Below are 16,622 nucleotides of genomic sequence, written 5' to 3'. Positions count from 1 at the left end.
TGTGTGTGTGTGTGTGTGTGTGTGTGTGTGTGTGTGTGTGTGTGTGTGTGTGTGTGTGTGTGTACACCTTGCTCTCCTTCGGAACTGCCGCTGTCCAGCACCTCGATGCACGAGAGGTTGTTGTGTTTTGAACGAATACCCTGCCCGACACCATTCATTGAAGGACACGTATCACCAGTTTCAGAAAAAAAGCAAAGGACGTGTAATTCACTGCTGCCGTTTTCCCTTTATCTTCTATGGTATACACATAGGCCGTGTTTTTCTACAACATTCAAGGATGAGGCAAGCTGAAAATGATCGTATTTCTATACCTGCACCTGTAACATTACACACGCATACGCTATCAGTATGCAGGTGTACACATCTTTAGTAACGTTTATAGCAATGGCACTTGCACTTGTAGATCTGCTACTTTTGCTACTTTTGAATTTGAATCCTGAAAGGTAGCAACATATGAGGTTGAGATATGAGGTATGACACGATATAGGCTATACTGAACTCATTCACATTGGGCGAGTGGTTTGCACCTGCAAAATCCTGAGCGTGTTATTAAACATTCGCCTCTCCCTCTCTCTCTCTCTCTCTCTCTGTCCCTCCTTGTGATTTACCTCACAGCATTAAATCACTGCTGGTAGACCTCTGGTTCGGCCGGTCAGTGTTAACATAAATTATGAACATGAAGCAAGGTGCTGCTGAGACGTAGAGCGCGCACATGTGCAACGTATACGTCCCCCCGGGAACATAAATAATGAAAGTGTTGGGGGTGGGGTGGGGGGCAAATGTCACATGGGTCAGCTTGCTGTTTGATCACATAAGACCAATAATTGTCCCCCATTCTTCAAAATCTTTAGACTTTCTTTTTGTCATAGACTACTCTTTCGCCCGCGTGCATTTAGACCTGCTATTTCTGGATTTTTTTGGAAAAACAATAAAACAAAAGAAACTTTAATGTTTCACCTAACGTGCCTTCATAGGACAGAGCCACCAGGTGGACAGTGTTCAAGCGAGGTGGACAGGTGTGTGTGTGTGTGTGTGTGTGTGTGTGAGAGAGAGAGAGAATGCCCACGTTGCCACTGAGCACTCGAAGCGACGCGCCGCAGGACAGCGGAGGAGGAAGGTTAGCGTGTTGGGTTTCATCAACCCACGGGGGAGCTGAGGCCCACTTCCTGTTATTCAACATGTTTCTGGTCACCATGGTCTGACCCTCGCGGTGTAGCCTACACATGCTCACTGTCTCTCAACATCACTATCTGTCAGCGTTGGAGAAGTGACTCTGCGAACGGAGCACGGGAGTCCACAACAGTATGTTATAATCTGGCTGCACCGAGCGTGGCTGCGGTGCGCAGGTTATGCGCCGCTGTAAATACGGAACTCCGGCATGCAGGGAGTGTTGGGCGGGAGGAGCACAATAGAGCGCCGCAGTCCCGCCCCCTTTCATGACGACGCCAGGCCCAGGAAATAATTCCCAATGCGTTTCTCCCATAGACATTTCAAAACGTATTTATTTTAAAGACCTTATAAGCGTCGTATACAAAGCCAACTCTTGTCGTGACAAAGCATGACAAAAAACACAATATTTTGGACCAAACAAATAATTACAAAGAAGAAAAACAACAAAAAAAAGTGTTGTAACCTGCCGTTTTCTTCTTCTTTCTAATTATTTGTTCAGCCCGGAAAATTGTGTTTGTTGCCTTGATTTGTCACGACAAGAGTTGGCTTTGTCCGCGGCGTAAACGTCTTTAAAGAAATACTTTCTGAAAAGTCTATGAGGAAAATGAACGGGGATTTATTTTCCGGGTCTCTCGAGGGGGGCGGGACTGCGACGCTCTCTATAGGCTCTACGTATTACTCTACTGTTTTGTGTGTGTTCCTTGGATCTTTAAGACCATTCTGACCTGAGATCAGATTCTAAAAATGTCTGTTTGAAAATGACAGTTTTCTGATAAAGCTAGGTTTCTATGTCAGCCGTATTTTTCTAAAATAGCTAAAGCATAACGTAATGCTAAGACCAAAAGGGGTTCCCGCCTAAAATGGGTTAAGACCATAGACTTAAAGGTCCAAGCATGTAAATGGCCTCTTGCCACGTATGAGTCTATTCATGCCTGATTCTATAAATGCCGATATTGGAGAATTCAACAGGCCAAATGCCATTCCTATAACCGTGCGTGACTGAGAGGTCTGTTGACACAGGTCCATGAAGACATGGCTCTGGCTTTTATCTCATGTCACATGCGTCACACACTCACACACGCACACGCACACGCACACGCACATGCACACACACATACACACACACACACACACGCACATGCACATGCACACGCACACACACACACGCACACACGCATGCGCATGCAAGCATCCACGCATTTCGGTGATGCTGACATTTTGTCAGCATGGTTGTACATCAGCGTTGTTGGGTTTCTTTTATGACGCGGCCCGTTTGACCCCCACCAGCCTGTGTTGGTGCGTTATATATAGCAGTCACATTATAGACTGTTTTATTCACCAGCCTGTGTTGGTGCGTTATATAGCAGCCACATTATAGACTGTTTTATTCACCAGCCTGTGTTGGTGCGTTATATAGCAGCCACATTATAGACTGTTTTATTCACCAGCCTGTGTTGGTGCGTTATATAGCAGCCACATTATAGACTGTTTTATTCACCAGCCTGTGTTGGTGCGTTATATAGCAGCCACATTATAGACTGTTTTATTCACCAGCCTGTGTTGGTGCGTTATATAGCAGTCACATTATAGACTGTTTTATTCACCAGCCTGTGTTGGTGCGTTATATAGCAGCCACATTATAGACTGTTTTATTCACCAGCCTGTGTTGGTGCGTTATATAGCAGCCACATTATAGACTGTTTTATTCACCAGCCTGTGTTGGTGCGTTATATAGCAGTCACATTATAGACTGTTTTATTCACCAGCCTGTGTTGGTGCGTTATATAGCAGCCACATTATAGACTGTTTTATTCACCAGCCTGTGTTGGTGCGTTATATAGCAGCCACATTATAGACTGTTTTATTCACCAGCCTGTGTTGGTGCGTTATATAGCAGCCACATTATAGACTGTTTTATTCACCAGCCTGTGTTGGTGCGTTATATAGCAGCCACATTATAGACTGTTTTATTCACCAGCCTGTGTTGGTGCGTTATATAGCAGCCACATTATAGACTGTTTTATTCACCAGCCTGTGTTGGTGCGTTATATAGCAGCCACATTATAGACTGTTTTATTCACCAGCCTGTGTTGGTGCGTTATATAGCAGCCACATTATAGACTGTTTTATTCACCAGCCTGTGTTGGTGCGTTATATAGCAGCCACATTATAGACTGTTTTATTCCTCTCAGGGGAGCAGTAAAGAAAATGCCCGCTTGTTTAGGGTCATGTTTGTTTTTGCTTTGTGAAAGAGACGTTGCTCATTTTTCTCTAGGACATGCCTTAGGTTTAGCATGAAACATGCAGAGAATGTTTGGTATTCATGCAGTTTCCTGCCTTGTGTTGTTAAGGTTTATAGCAAGAATTAACTCAGAGAGTAAGTGGAACCAAATGGACCCATATGGGTCCAAGAGGTAAATTTACAATACACAGGCATTCTTCTGAATGTGTATTTACTATTTATGTCATTTTCTGCTTTGCAATTAATATTGTTGCATTAGATATACAAATAATGAAAACAATATTATTTTTCTTGTGATTATGGATATCTGCTGGCTTGTATATGAACCAGGTTTGCATAGGTGGGAACTAATCAGTTGCATTCAGTCTGTTGTAAAGGTGTGAGTGAGGCCTTAGTTCTACCTGAGTCATCATTATAATAAAGTAACAATAATTTTACTTGAATAAAGTTTTTGGCTACTCTCCCCAACCTCTGCAGGCTTGAATCAGGATCAGACCAGCAGGAAATCAGGTCACCACACACAGCTGCACATCAATCAGCTAATTAAAAGTGGGCGGGCTGGAGTTGAAACCAAGGTTTGACTTGGTGACTTCTTCAGTCACAAAAAAACAAACTCTGTAAGCAGACATATCGTACTTTAAACCATAACAATGGGTCTCAGAGTCATACTTGTATTTGGGTTTGTGGCGCTTGTCCATGCGGTCTGGTGGGAGTCTCTCTTCGTTGGCACGTCGTCATCACCAAACACAATCCCACAAACAGATCCAGGAACACAGTCACAGTTCAGTGGAACAGCTCAGGTAACAGACCATCATTAACATTAACACAATGTAGCAGATCTACAAGCTCACAATATGTGCCACAAAGAGACACATTGTGAGGTTTTAGAGCTGCTATTTTTGAATAAATGAACTAAACTTTGTATGTTTTGTAGTAATAATCTGAGTCCAGTATACAATACTTACCTCTGAGATGGAGTGGAATACAAGTACTATGAAGTAAGTAAATACTAGAGTAAGTTAAGAGTAGTTATATTTCAACACTGCAATCTCATGAGTTGGATCAATGGAAGGACACACTACATCCTGGGCAGTGGTGTAACGCAACTAAGTATATTTACTCAAATTGTACTGTGCTTAAGTAACATTTTGAGGTATTTTACTTCAGTATTTCCACATTCCAATAAATTTACTTCTACTCCACTATACAGTACATCTTGGATCCAAATATTGTACTTTTACTCCACTACGATAATTTTAAAACTTTAGCTACTATAGTTACTCTGTAGATTTTGATTATTATTACAAAACATACATTAACCACTTCATCCCTACCCTACACTTTGGCCATTTGAAAATGGCTTGTAGATCTGCTATTTTCAAAAAAAGATTTTTATACATTTGAAAACTTGAAACTGGACATTCTGCACAATTAGTACTTTTCCTTTTGGTTGCTTAATGTACATTTTGATGGCGATACTTTTACTCAATTAATAAACGTGAGTACTTCTTCCTACCACTAATCAACGGCAGGACACACTCCATCCTGGACAGCTGTCGTCGGCTCCTCTGCCGGGCAGCACCGAACGAGACCCAGAAGAACCCACGGCACCGGGTCAACAGGTCAGAGAATGTTAATGAGGCAGGGCTGTAAAATATCAAAACAGCAGACCTATACAAGCTCTCAACGAGTCACAGCTATTTTCGTATTGATGAGGCCATCACATTTTGTGCAAGTGGCTATGGCCGTTTTTAGCCCAAGGAGTATTTTTCATGCAAAACTGATGCTTGGAATGGGTTCAGAGTCATGAATAACCCCTAGTTTGACATGTCACATGCTACCCCAACGTTCAACCCCTTAATTTACATGAACCAAAATGAGTTTAATAAATTTTAATGTTATTTGGCTGATCATAAAATTGCACGCCCCTTTTAGCTTAGATTGACTGGCCTACTGCTGGCCACAATTTGCAACACCTTTTACATTTTTTTAATATTGGTTTGGATCTAGAGTTGCAACACCCTCCGGTGCAACACCACCGAAATTCTGTCACTGAACAGCCGTACCACCTGTTTCTAAGTGTTGGAGCCACTGAACAAGTTAGCTCATAAGATTTCTACGGTGGATTTTTATGAAACAAACGCTTTGAAGATTGAAAGAGGATAATTCAAGCTTCCCTTTACAGCTGCAATGTTGGTGAGTTTAACGTTGTTTAATACAAGCAGATCAGACTTTACTATTTGGATGAATGGGCTGTCAATGGAGGATGTTGCAACTGTAGATTCAACCCAGTATTAAAAGTCTAGTGTTCCAAATTGCCGTGAGGTTGCTGGTGAGGTTTGAACAGTTGTATTTGATCGTTAGGTACGGGTGGAGTTTGAACAGCGCGTTCCAGTGCCAGCCGACAGCGTGGCTGTCCACTGTGGCGAAGCAGAGGTCACCGTAGAGGTCAAACAGAACTTTCTGGGTAAGAGCGATGAAATATTCAATCAGGAATAGTGCTGCACAATTCTTGCTCAAATGTCAATGTTGATTTTCCTATACAAGAATTTATAATATTGTCTTTAGTCTGTGTAGTTGCTCGAAAATTACTACATTAAAAATGCTGTGGCTTTAAACCGACAACATCAAAGTATCAAAGTGCTTGACTTAAACCTCTCTTGTAGCAAAAACATATAAAACAAAATTAATTGGACAGCCAACTAGTTCAGCACGCTGCCATGTGCATATCTACATAAGTAAGTACGTACTTTTGACCACTGAGTGAGAACTTTGTTCGTGTTGTTGTCCAGGCAACGGTCAGCTGATCGAGCCGTCAGACCTCACCCTGGGAGACTGCACTGCTGTGAACTCCTCCCAACACACTCTGCTGTTCCGAGCCCAGCTACAGGACTGTGGCAGTACTATGACTGTACGCAAGTGTGGCTTCCTATGTCCTTTAGAGTATTGGTTTAGCTACAGGACTGTGACAGTACTATGACTGTACGAAAGTGTGGCTTCCTATGTCGTTTAGAGTATTGGTTTACCTATAGTTTCTTGAGGCACTACAGGCTACTAGTCTCTCTGCATCGACACGCATCTGCTAAATGCCGACATTTAAAATTCCCAAATTGTGTGTGTGTGTGTGTGTGTGTGCACGCGTTATTTGTAGTGGTGGTGGAGTCATTGGCCAACATTAAAACAACCATAGAGACTGAAAGTTAGTTCGTTTAACGAATAGAACTGACATCTTTTGCATGTGTCCTTTTGATTGGTCTGTTCGTCAGATGACTGAAGAAACCCTCAGCTACAACTTCCGCCTGCTGTACTCCCCCACACCCATCCATGACACCGCCATCGTCAAAACCAACCCAGCTGAGGTCGTCATTGAGTGCCACTATCGCAGGTAAAGACCACTCGCATAAACATTCTGTTCCATCTGGGGATGTAATTATACGTACATCGTGAGACGGTTAACATTATCGACGCATAATGTGATGATTCAAAGCGATTAATTGAAATAAATACTACTAATAATAAATGGGATGCTCTTTTTAACCACTTGAAGCCTCTTGTGTATATAATGAATTCCTTTTTTTGTTGCATAGAAGTGTATATCTTTATGCCTTTAAATGTTCTTTTGAAAATTGAAAATGGAGGACCCTTATTTTAAACAAGTCTTAGTGCTATTTCTGGTTTATCCCCATTCTACACTCTGTTAATACAATGTTCAATCAATCCATCAAATTGTTCCTATCCTGTGTATGCACATTCCCCCAAAATGGCTGATCTACAAGCTCAGAATGCGGCCAGGGTTCTGTACATGTCCAATTTTGACAACCCGCACCCAGCCATCAACATTAATCCCTAGTTCCACTGCTTCTCAACTATATACAACAACCCGATGTTACAACGTAGTCCCAGTTTACTTAGTGTAACGCGCCAGCGTGTGACAAGCCGCTAATGAGGCATGCTGTGGGTGCGTCATCGAGACCCAGCGGAGGGCCTGTCAACGTTCCAGTGTTGACGTCCTATACTAGGACAAGCTTTATCTGCGACACTCCAAACCCCTGCTACCTGTCACTCAGACGCTCATGTTATGCTAGAGAGACATGTAGTCGGGTGGGGGGAGGACCATAGCATTTGAAAAGCATTTTATTCAGTGTGTGCATTTACAGTAGACTAGAGTACACTATTCATTGTCCTGGTTCTATGTTGGCAGATGAAGGAAAGGCAGAAATGCATGTTTTCCTAATTGTGTTCGGCCCTAATATGGAGATGAGAGGTTTCGTCAGTCGGCGACCAAAGGCAGTCTGAGTGTCCTCCCGCGAGGCGTCCTGTCTGGTGCGCATATCATTATCCTCTTAACGCCGTGGTTCTCTCTCTCTCTCTCTCTCTCTCTCTCTCTCTCTCTCTCTCTCTCTCTCAGGAAGCAGTTAGTGAGCAGCGATGTTCTGAAGCCCACCTGGAGAGACTACGCCTCCCACAAACTGACACAACAAGAGCTGCGCTTCTCCCTGCGTCTCATGACAGGTGTGTGTGTGTGTGTGTGTGTTTACACTGCGTGGTGATTTGGTTTAATTTCCCCTGTGATATGTACAGTATAATATAACTGTGCTGGCTGCGGTCATCATCACAGGGGTCTATCCTACAATCGCCGACTTTGACGTCGGAAGGTGGACTGCGTAACGGGAAACGTTTGCCCCCCTCGAAAAAGTGGCCGCTGTGTGTGTGTGTGTGTGTGTGTGTGTGTGTGTGTGCGCCTTTTACCACTCTAGTTATTTTATAACTCTATGGCATAAAATGTTATATGCCATAAAGTTATAAAAGAACTAGAGGGACCCATATACGACTTTTCTGGGACCCATTTGAATGACCACCCGTGCAGGGTTCCGGTTACATTGAACACCTTACATCACTGTACAGCTACATGCAACTTTGACATGAATTAATTAATCTAAATGAATCAAATTAATTCACACCCGCGTCTGAGAGTCTATAGGCAAAAGGTTATTGCTGCATGAAACACTGCGCTGAGCTTATAGATCTATACGACCCATTGTTCCCCCAGAATAGGGATTGGCTAGGTATTGGTAAAGTATTTCTTCCGGGTGTTTTTTCCCCAGAGGACTGGCGGTCGGAGAGGAACAGCCAGGAGTACGTCCTGAACGAGCTGATGCATGTGGAGGCCACGGTCCTTCAGGCCCACCATGTTCCTCTGAGGGTCTACGTGGAGAGCTGTGTGGCGGCGTTGGACCCCAGCCTCACGCCCAGCTACTCCTTCATCAACAACCACGGGTGACAAAAACAATGCATGCCTCAGTTCATAATGCATCATTTACTTAAGTGGGACGTCTCTCTCTTATTCTCTCAGACTTATGGCATATAGTTGTTTGTTGGTTAATTTTGAAAAGCGTCCTTGGGTCCATGAAAGACGCTATATAAATTAAATATATAAAGGTATTTTTGAGTTGTGCAACCACTCCAAGGAACAGTAATGTGAGAGAGAGAGAGAGAAGTTGCAGCACTCAGTTCACATGGGTGTGATTTGTTTTTACTTTAAGATTTCCAATTTCCAGCACTTTTACTTCAGCTCCACTACCATCTCGGAGGCAAATATTGTACTTTTACTCCACTATTTTGTGCTTCAAATCCAATATTAATATTTTCATAGAACACTACAATAGTACAATATACCAAATCACAGAAAATATCCAGTCTAATATCATGATATGAATAATAAAGGATGTCCCAATCAAGTGTTTTGCTCCCGATCTGATTCCGATCATTTAAGTAAGGGTCTAGCACTGAAAAGACGGTGGCAAAGTGGAAGAATTAATAGCCGGCAGGGAATGCGTTAACATAGGTTATCGAAAATAGTGGAAATGGCGGATCTACAAGCTCACTGCATCATCATCGCGTTGAGAGCTCTTACAAGATCGTCTCTTTTTCGCCATCCGTTGTATGACGAAGTATATAGGGCGGTTAAGACCGAGTACACTGCCAGTCATAGTTGAAATAAATGAAGTGATGGCTAGATAGGAGGACGGATCAATACATTGTACATCTGTTGGAAGGATGTTCATCTCTCACTATTTGTGTCAGATGTACTGTATTATTGCTCTGGTGGAACATGTCAAGGTGCGGTGGAGGTGACTGATAGTGTAGTTAAGTTGAACATTGATCGCGTATCTCTCTTCCTCTCGCCCTGTATTAAGGTGTCTGATGGATGCTAAGCTCACCGGGGCCAACTCTTACTTCTTGCCAAGGACGCGGGAAGATAAACTACGCTTCCAGATGAAAACCTTCAGGTTCCCACAGGACCCCAGGACAACGGTGAGTACTGTAACAGGACCCCAGGACAACGGTGAGTACTGTAATGCAGTACTGTAACAGGACCCCAGTGTAACAGGACCCCAGGACAACGGTGAGTACTGTAATGCAGTACTGTAACAGGACCCCAGAGTAACAGGACCCCAGGACAACGGTGAGTACTGTAACAGGACCCCAGTACAACGGTGAGTACTGTAAAGGCCTATTCATAGTCTTGATTTTCAGTGGTGAGGTGACCACCGCTCCGGTGGTGAGCTGACCACCAGAGCTGAAATAACGTTGAGCGGTGGTGAGTAAAAACAGAGAAGGGCTGGAGCGGTGGCGGTGGTTTGCTCTTCACCGCGGCTTGTGACGTCATGTTGTAGTTCGGTGGTCACCCCACCAGCGAAAATCCAGACTATGTATGAGCCTTTACAGGACCCCAGGACAACGGTGAGTACTGTAATGCAGTACTGTAACAGGACCCCAGTGTAAGAGGACCCCAGGACAACGGTGAGTACTGTAACAGGACCCCAGGACAACAGTGAGAACTGTAACAGGACCCCAGGACAACGGTGAGTACTGTAACAGGACCCCAGGACAACGATGAGTACTGTAACGCTGTGTTCGCATGGGCAGATGCAAAGGCACTTGTCTGTCTACCGTTCATTTTCGATGGAAGCCAGCGACATGCATGAAGATACAAAGATGCATCCGAATCCCGACGTTTGTAGCTGCTGAAAAAGCTACAAAATAGTTGAGCTGGTTTCGACTTCAGCTACAAAGCTGCCAATAACACTGTGTATCTTTGTGTCTTTTGCATCTGCCAGTGTGAACGCAGCATAACACTGTGACAGACACCTAGTGGTGGAACAAGTAAAAACTTGGACAGCGACAATATGTGACAAATTGTCCATGAATCTTTGCAATCTCTCTGTGTGTGTGTGTGTGTGTGTGTGTGTGTGTGTGTGTGTGTTCGTAGCTCTACATAATCTGTCATCTGAAGGCGACAAGTACGTCTGTCCCCATCGACGCTGAACACAAAGCCTGTTCATTTCTGACAGAGGCCAACAGGTTGGTCTGTAACGTTGCTCACATATTCAAATGAAAGGAATACTGTTTTCCTGTCAATTCTCACTGAAGCCTCGATTTCTCTGACTTTTCTTTTTGTCGCATTGCCGGAGCCAATAACTCAACATTTCTTTGACTAATTTAAATTAGTTTACAAGCTAACGAGACCAAAACTATATATTTAAAACATTCTCTTTGATCCTGGCTCATCAGCAGGCCTCTCGGTGATTACAGTGAGAGTTGTTTTGGAGTTTATATTTTATATATTTCCACTATATCGTAGTGTATGCCGCAAATATAAAATTATTGCCTCAGGAACAAAAAGTAAAGAATCTCCATGAATTCAAGGCTTCATGGGGTGAGTACTTTTTGAGGTCAAGTATTCCTTTACAATGATAGTGTAACACAGGTGGTATGTTATACCTTATGCCTCATATTGTCTTATTATTTAGCTTCATAGTTACTGTTACAGCATATGTGATTCTCCTATATCCATCGTGTAATATCACCTTGCTACCGGACGAAAGTTACCTGTATGTGGAGGGAGATTGAGTTTTTGTTCATTCATTGTGATTTTGACGCTCGCTGGCTTTGGTGTGGACCTACGTTCCTCTGCACCGACGCTAGAGTGCAGTGAAAAGATTGCAATAATTAATCATTGCCATTCTGACAAGTAAAGAAGATAATTGGATATCCCTCGTCCTGAATATTCCTTCCTCCTGCACGTAGACGGACACTAAAGTTATACTATTAGTTAATAGTTTGGATGAGTTCCCAACAGCCGGCCCACAATACAATGTGTCAGACTGGTTTTAAATGCATAATAATAAGTATGATGGTGGTGATGATGTCGCCAGGTGGGTGGCATCAGGTGGAGACAATGAGCTGTGCACGTGTTGTGAGACGTCATCCTGCAGCGAGCGCAGAGCTACCAGAAGCGTGGCTGAACACACAGGTTAGTGTTTTTTTTGTGGCTTTCGCCTTTTATTTTATATTTTTTATGGAGGGATAGACAGTAGGCTGACAGGAAACGGGGGGGAGAGATGGTGGGGTGACATGCCGTAAAGGCCGTCGGGATCGGGAGTCGAACCCATGGCACACTGCCAGACTGGATTACCAGCCAACATGCCTGGACCGCTGAGCCACGGCCCAGGCCCTATTTGTCATTTCTGTTGTGGGTCCAGGTTCTCATTGGGAAGGGGATGTCTCTCTCGGACCAATCGTGGTCCAGGAGAACCTACGCTTTGAGGACATGGAGAGGGGACCTATGGTGGTGCAGGAGGACGTGGTGACTGAGGTGGTGCTGGAGGAGACGTTTTCTGAAGCTTCTCCACAGCAAGCTACTCTTCTCCAGACGAACGCTGCTCCAACCCTTCCAGGTAAACTGACCAACTCCACTGACTCCATAGACAGTGGTTTTCAACCTTCATTTCAAGGACCCCCAGGTTGAAGGGATTTCTACCTCTATCATATACCCCATTTTCACATGGCCAAAGTGCAGGAAGTATGGAAATTTGTGTGAAAAACATTTTACGGCAAACTTCTTAGTATTTTCCCCGAAATGTAGTCCTACTGCCGTAATATTCTTTCCCCTGTAGTGAAAACTCTAGAAATCAACCAAGTACTGTGATAGCAAATTTATGCCTACTCTAATTTTGCAGAATGTTAGCCTATTTTCAATTAAAGTTCTATTTTTGCAATGTTTGTTTTCGCCAGTTTTCACTGGATGTTGGCCTGCTATGACATTGCTATAATAGGGCCCCTAGGGCTGATGTGGTTCAGAATCATTTACAAAGTCAATCATTCAGTTTCATAATTCCTGCTAGAGGTATCATGTAACCCAGACAACAATAAATTTATAAAGCTGCCGGCTGGCAGTACAGCAACATTTCCCTCTGTAATTCCACTAAGTTGATTAAGTACACGAGGATAATGTATCCCCGGAGACTTATAATGCAGATAAGATCATTTAATTGTCTCTGGAAAACATATTAATAGCTTCACAAACTATTCTGAGTTACACTTCCTTAAATCATTTATTTTTAACTTTTTGTACAATAAACTAAATCTTATTTGTATTTCTGTATTGGGGAGGGAAAGAAAACATCTTTTTGTACACGGTCTGCGCCAACTTTGATTCGCGCTGCGTTCATGTTGGCACTGACAAAGTGACAGGCTACGAGCCATTTCAGTGGAAGCCAGTGACATGAAGATGCAAAGTGACGCCTGACACTTGTCACTGCGTGACAAGCGACAAAAGCTAAAAATATATATATAATAAAAAAGAGGCTTCAAGTTTTACAGTGATGACACAGCGAATCCTCAATCATGTTTGTTTTTTTGTTGCACCATTTTCTCCCCTGATCTCTCACAAGCACATTCTTGCCGTCAGCCAGTTCCCAGTTCTACTCAAGCCTTTTCCTTTATATTTTTCTCACGCTTGACATCAACAAGGGCTTTATATATGTACCAAACAACATTTGCTTTTGAGCAACACTCCCAACTGCGACTTGGTGACAGTTCAACTGACCATGATGTTTGGTTATTTTGAAGCCTTTAAATGTCACCGCTAGTGTAGCCTTTCATAGCCACACAGCTATTCCATCATTGTCGGATGCCAGTGGTAGAAAGTAACTAAGCACATTTACTTAAATACTGTACTTAAGTACAATTCTGAGGTATTTGAACTTTACTTGAGTATTTCCAATTTCCAGTACTTTGAGTAGCCTACTGGAAATGATGAGTTTTAATGAATTCTCGTCTATCTATAGTTATTTTAGTTTTGAATGCTTTGTCTTTTCCAATTCATATATTTGATATTGCTGTATATTGTTGATTTTGTGTTTTGTATTTCGGGTACATTGAAAATGAGGGCCTGCCCCTCAATTGTACTCCGAGCTTAAATAAAGGTTATGATGATGATGAGTTGTACTCCACTATACATCTCAGAGGCAAATATTGTATTTTTGCTCCACTACATTTATTTGAAAACACACCAGGCAGCCATGAGTGTAGTGAATACCAGAAAATAGCCTTTTGATTTAGCTCTGTATATTCTTTGCGTTATTTTATAATGCCAAATCACAAACGTTCACCGCATGGGATTTTCTATAAACGGTGGATTAGTGTGATCAGGGTAACCAGCCTTACTAATACTTATGCATAGCTTATTTCTACAGTAGGGCTATTTAATTCATATCTTGGTTATCCAATTAAATGTCAAATTGCTCCCCGTCCTTTTTTTTTGCACCTTAAATCTATCAATCGTTAACATCGTGTGTTACACAGGGACACAAGGGAAAAGCACATTTCTGTTCAGCTCCCCTCACACATTGTATCAGCACAGTAATACGTTAATGAACAAAGAAAAAAACAAGAGACAAAAATATTCATCAAGACTTAAGTGTAATAAAAGTATATAAGCATGTGTGTAATGCACGATTAGGTTCGGCACATTGTACACCGTCTGCAATTATCGGTAGCTGTGGTAATACAACACCGTACGTCATACAGCAGTTTAGGTAGCAAGCATATTAATAGAATTACTAATGTGTTGTGGGTCCAGGTTCGCAGTGGGAAGGGGATGTTTCACTCGGGCCCATGGTGGTCCAGGAGAACCTACGCTTTGAGGACATGGAGAGGGGACCCATGGTGGTGCAGGTGGTGCAGGAGGACGTGGTGACTGAGGTGGTGCTGGAGGAGACGTTTTCTGAAGCTTCTCCACAGCAAGCTACTCTTCTCCAGACGAACGCTGCTCCGACCCTTCCAGGTAAACTGACCAACTCCACTGACTCCATACTGGGATTTCTACCTCTATCATATACCCCGTTTTAAATGGCCAAAGTGCAGCAAGTATAGTGAAAAACATTTTACGGCAAGCCTACTAGTGTTTTCCCGGCATGTACTGCTGAAATTTGCATTCCCCGGTAGAGAAAACGCTAGAAATCAACCTAGTACTGGACTGGGATAGCAAATCCGTGCTGTGCATTTGCGAGCTTGACAGTGCAGGCACACATGTCCCCCCGGTCCCAGATCCAGCAAACCTTTGCTGTCAAGTCTGGATATATTAAAACTTGTCAGTTGTGTTTATATCACCAGTTAATCGATGTAATTTGAAATGTGAGTTTGCTCGCGGCTTGCTGCCCAATGCGTGTTGCGAGGCCCAGTTACAGGGGCGGCCTGGGAAGGTGTTTACCATGCAGCGGCACGATTTATTATTTTGTCTGAATATTAAATAAAATCAAACTGTCTGTATAAAAGGAAAGTTTGAGTTAGTTTCTGCAAACAGCAAGTGGGTGCTCTGCGTTAACTTCACTTTATTCATATCCTGTGATCTTATAGCTTTTGTCCTGGGTAAAACTAATCCCATGGAAGTGATATGTTTTACAATTCCTCATTGTCTGAGCAAGTTTTGGTCAGTGAGAGGGGTCCAGTACATGGTACCATGAGTGATATGGTCTCTGTTCATTGATACAGACAGCGTGCAGTCAAATTACCATAGTAGTGTCAGTTTGGTATTCACTTGATCATTGTTTGCAAACCGTCATGTCGGTTTATTGTAATTGTTTATGTAAGTCCATATGGGCTAACCCCCACCCCCCGCCCACCTCTCTCTCTCTCTCTCTCTCATTAGCAGGCAACAGTGCAGCACTAATATCCCTCTCTCTGTTTCTGGCACAACAGCGCCCCTACTGGTACTCATAGTCATATACTGGTGCTCATTAACCAACACAGACACACATAGGTGAACACAGGCATACGTGAACACGGACATTGCTGTTCCTTGGAGTGGTTGCACCACTCAAAAATAGATGTGGTGTAGATGGAAGTGCAGCAGTACCGAACCAAAGTTGAAGTATTGAGGATTTAACTGGGTATAATCCGCAACAAAATGAGTATGCACTATGTAGTGGGGTTTCTCTCTCAGCTATAGGGGGGCCTAAAACAACGCTGAAGACCCCCTATATAACATTGTGTTCTCCTGCTCCTCCACAGTGGTGCTGTGTGGAGTGGCTGCTGTGTTGGGTGTGGTGGCGCTGGTCTTTATGGGTGCTGCCCTTCACCGCAGGCGAGCTGAAACCGGCGGACTCGCTGTGTGTACATGACTATAGCCCTGTGTGTACATGACTATAGCCCTGTGTGTACATGACTATAGCCCTGTGTGTACATGACTATAGCCCTGTGTGTACATGACTATAGCCCTGTGTGTACATGACTATAGCCCAACAGTGATATTTTTTATTATGTCTGTCTTAATAAATCTGTGAAGAATGATAACATACACAGTAAAGTCTTCAGTGTTCATTCTTCCATTCCTTATTCCCATCTGCACATTAATAAGTAAACATTAATAAGTTTCAATTTAAGGAATTTTAATTTAAAAACAACCAAGGTTGACCAAAGTGCTGCAGCATAAAACAAAACCTATACAGCAGAAGAAAAATACACAAAGTTTTTCACAAATACAGAAACTATAAAATGGGAGAGCACAGCAACACATGATACAAAAAAGGGGGTGGGGTGCATATGGTAAAAGGCCAGCTATAGAACATGTGTGTTTTTAAACGAGAATGTCCATAGTGGCAGGGTGCAAGGCATTGTGAGCTTAGTTTGGCTATTTTCGCAACATTTATCGGTGGCCTCAACTCTTACCATTGAGGCCACCGGTGTTCTGCTGCTGTTGATGCACTCTGTTTTATGAAGTGCTGAGTCAACACATCCATCTACCAAGAGGTTTTAGAGCACTTTGTGCTTCCATACAGTGGCAAGTTTTATGGAGATACTGATTTCCTTTTCCATGCAGCACTTGGCACCTGCCTACAGTGCCAAAACTGCCAGTAACTGGTGT

At 43.1% G+C, this 16,622-nt stretch overlaps 1 protein-coding gene across 1 annotated transcript in view; it reads left to right on the top strand.

Annotated features, from left to right (window-relative positions):
* LOC308311792 (zona pellucida sperm-binding protein 3-like) overlaps positions 1-15,879 on the top strand; it is a gene marked incomplete at both ends in the record, with an annotated part of 23,391 nt that extends 7,512 nt beyond the window's left edge. Inside the window, 12 exons of the mRNA XM_080758569.1 lie at positions 4,945-5,034; positions 5,777-5,879; positions 6,205-6,323; positions 6,679-6,797; positions 7,821-7,924; positions 8,518-8,689; positions 9,610-9,727; positions 10,686-10,777; positions 11,632-11,729; positions 11,959-12,153; positions 14,340-14,543; positions 15,770-15,879. Of these exons, the coding sequence (XP_080614695.1) occupies positions 4,945-5,034; positions 5,777-5,879; positions 6,205-6,323; positions 6,679-6,797; positions 7,821-7,924; positions 8,518-8,689; positions 9,610-9,727; positions 10,686-10,777; positions 11,632-11,729; positions 11,959-12,153; positions 14,340-14,543; positions 15,770-15,879 (1,524 nt within the window). The remainder of the gene's footprint in view (positions 1-4,944; positions 5,035-5,776; positions 5,880-6,204; positions 6,324-6,678; positions 6,798-7,820; positions 7,925-8,517; positions 8,690-9,609; positions 9,728-10,685; positions 10,778-11,631; positions 11,730-11,958; positions 12,154-14,339; positions 14,544-15,769) is intronic.
* Between the last annotated feature and the right edge of the window lie 743 nt (positions 15,880-16,622).

The sequence above is a fragment of the Protomyctophum bolini genome (genome assembly GCF_963924005.1).
Source record: "Protomyctophum bolini genome assembly, chromosome: 24".
Classification (NCBI taxonomy): domain Eukaryota; kingdom Metazoa; phylum Chordata; class Actinopteri; order Myctophiformes; family Myctophidae; genus Protomyctophum; species Protomyctophum bolini.
Note: the sequence above shows the minus strand (reverse complement) of the source record. Positions and strands in the feature narration are given on the sequence as shown.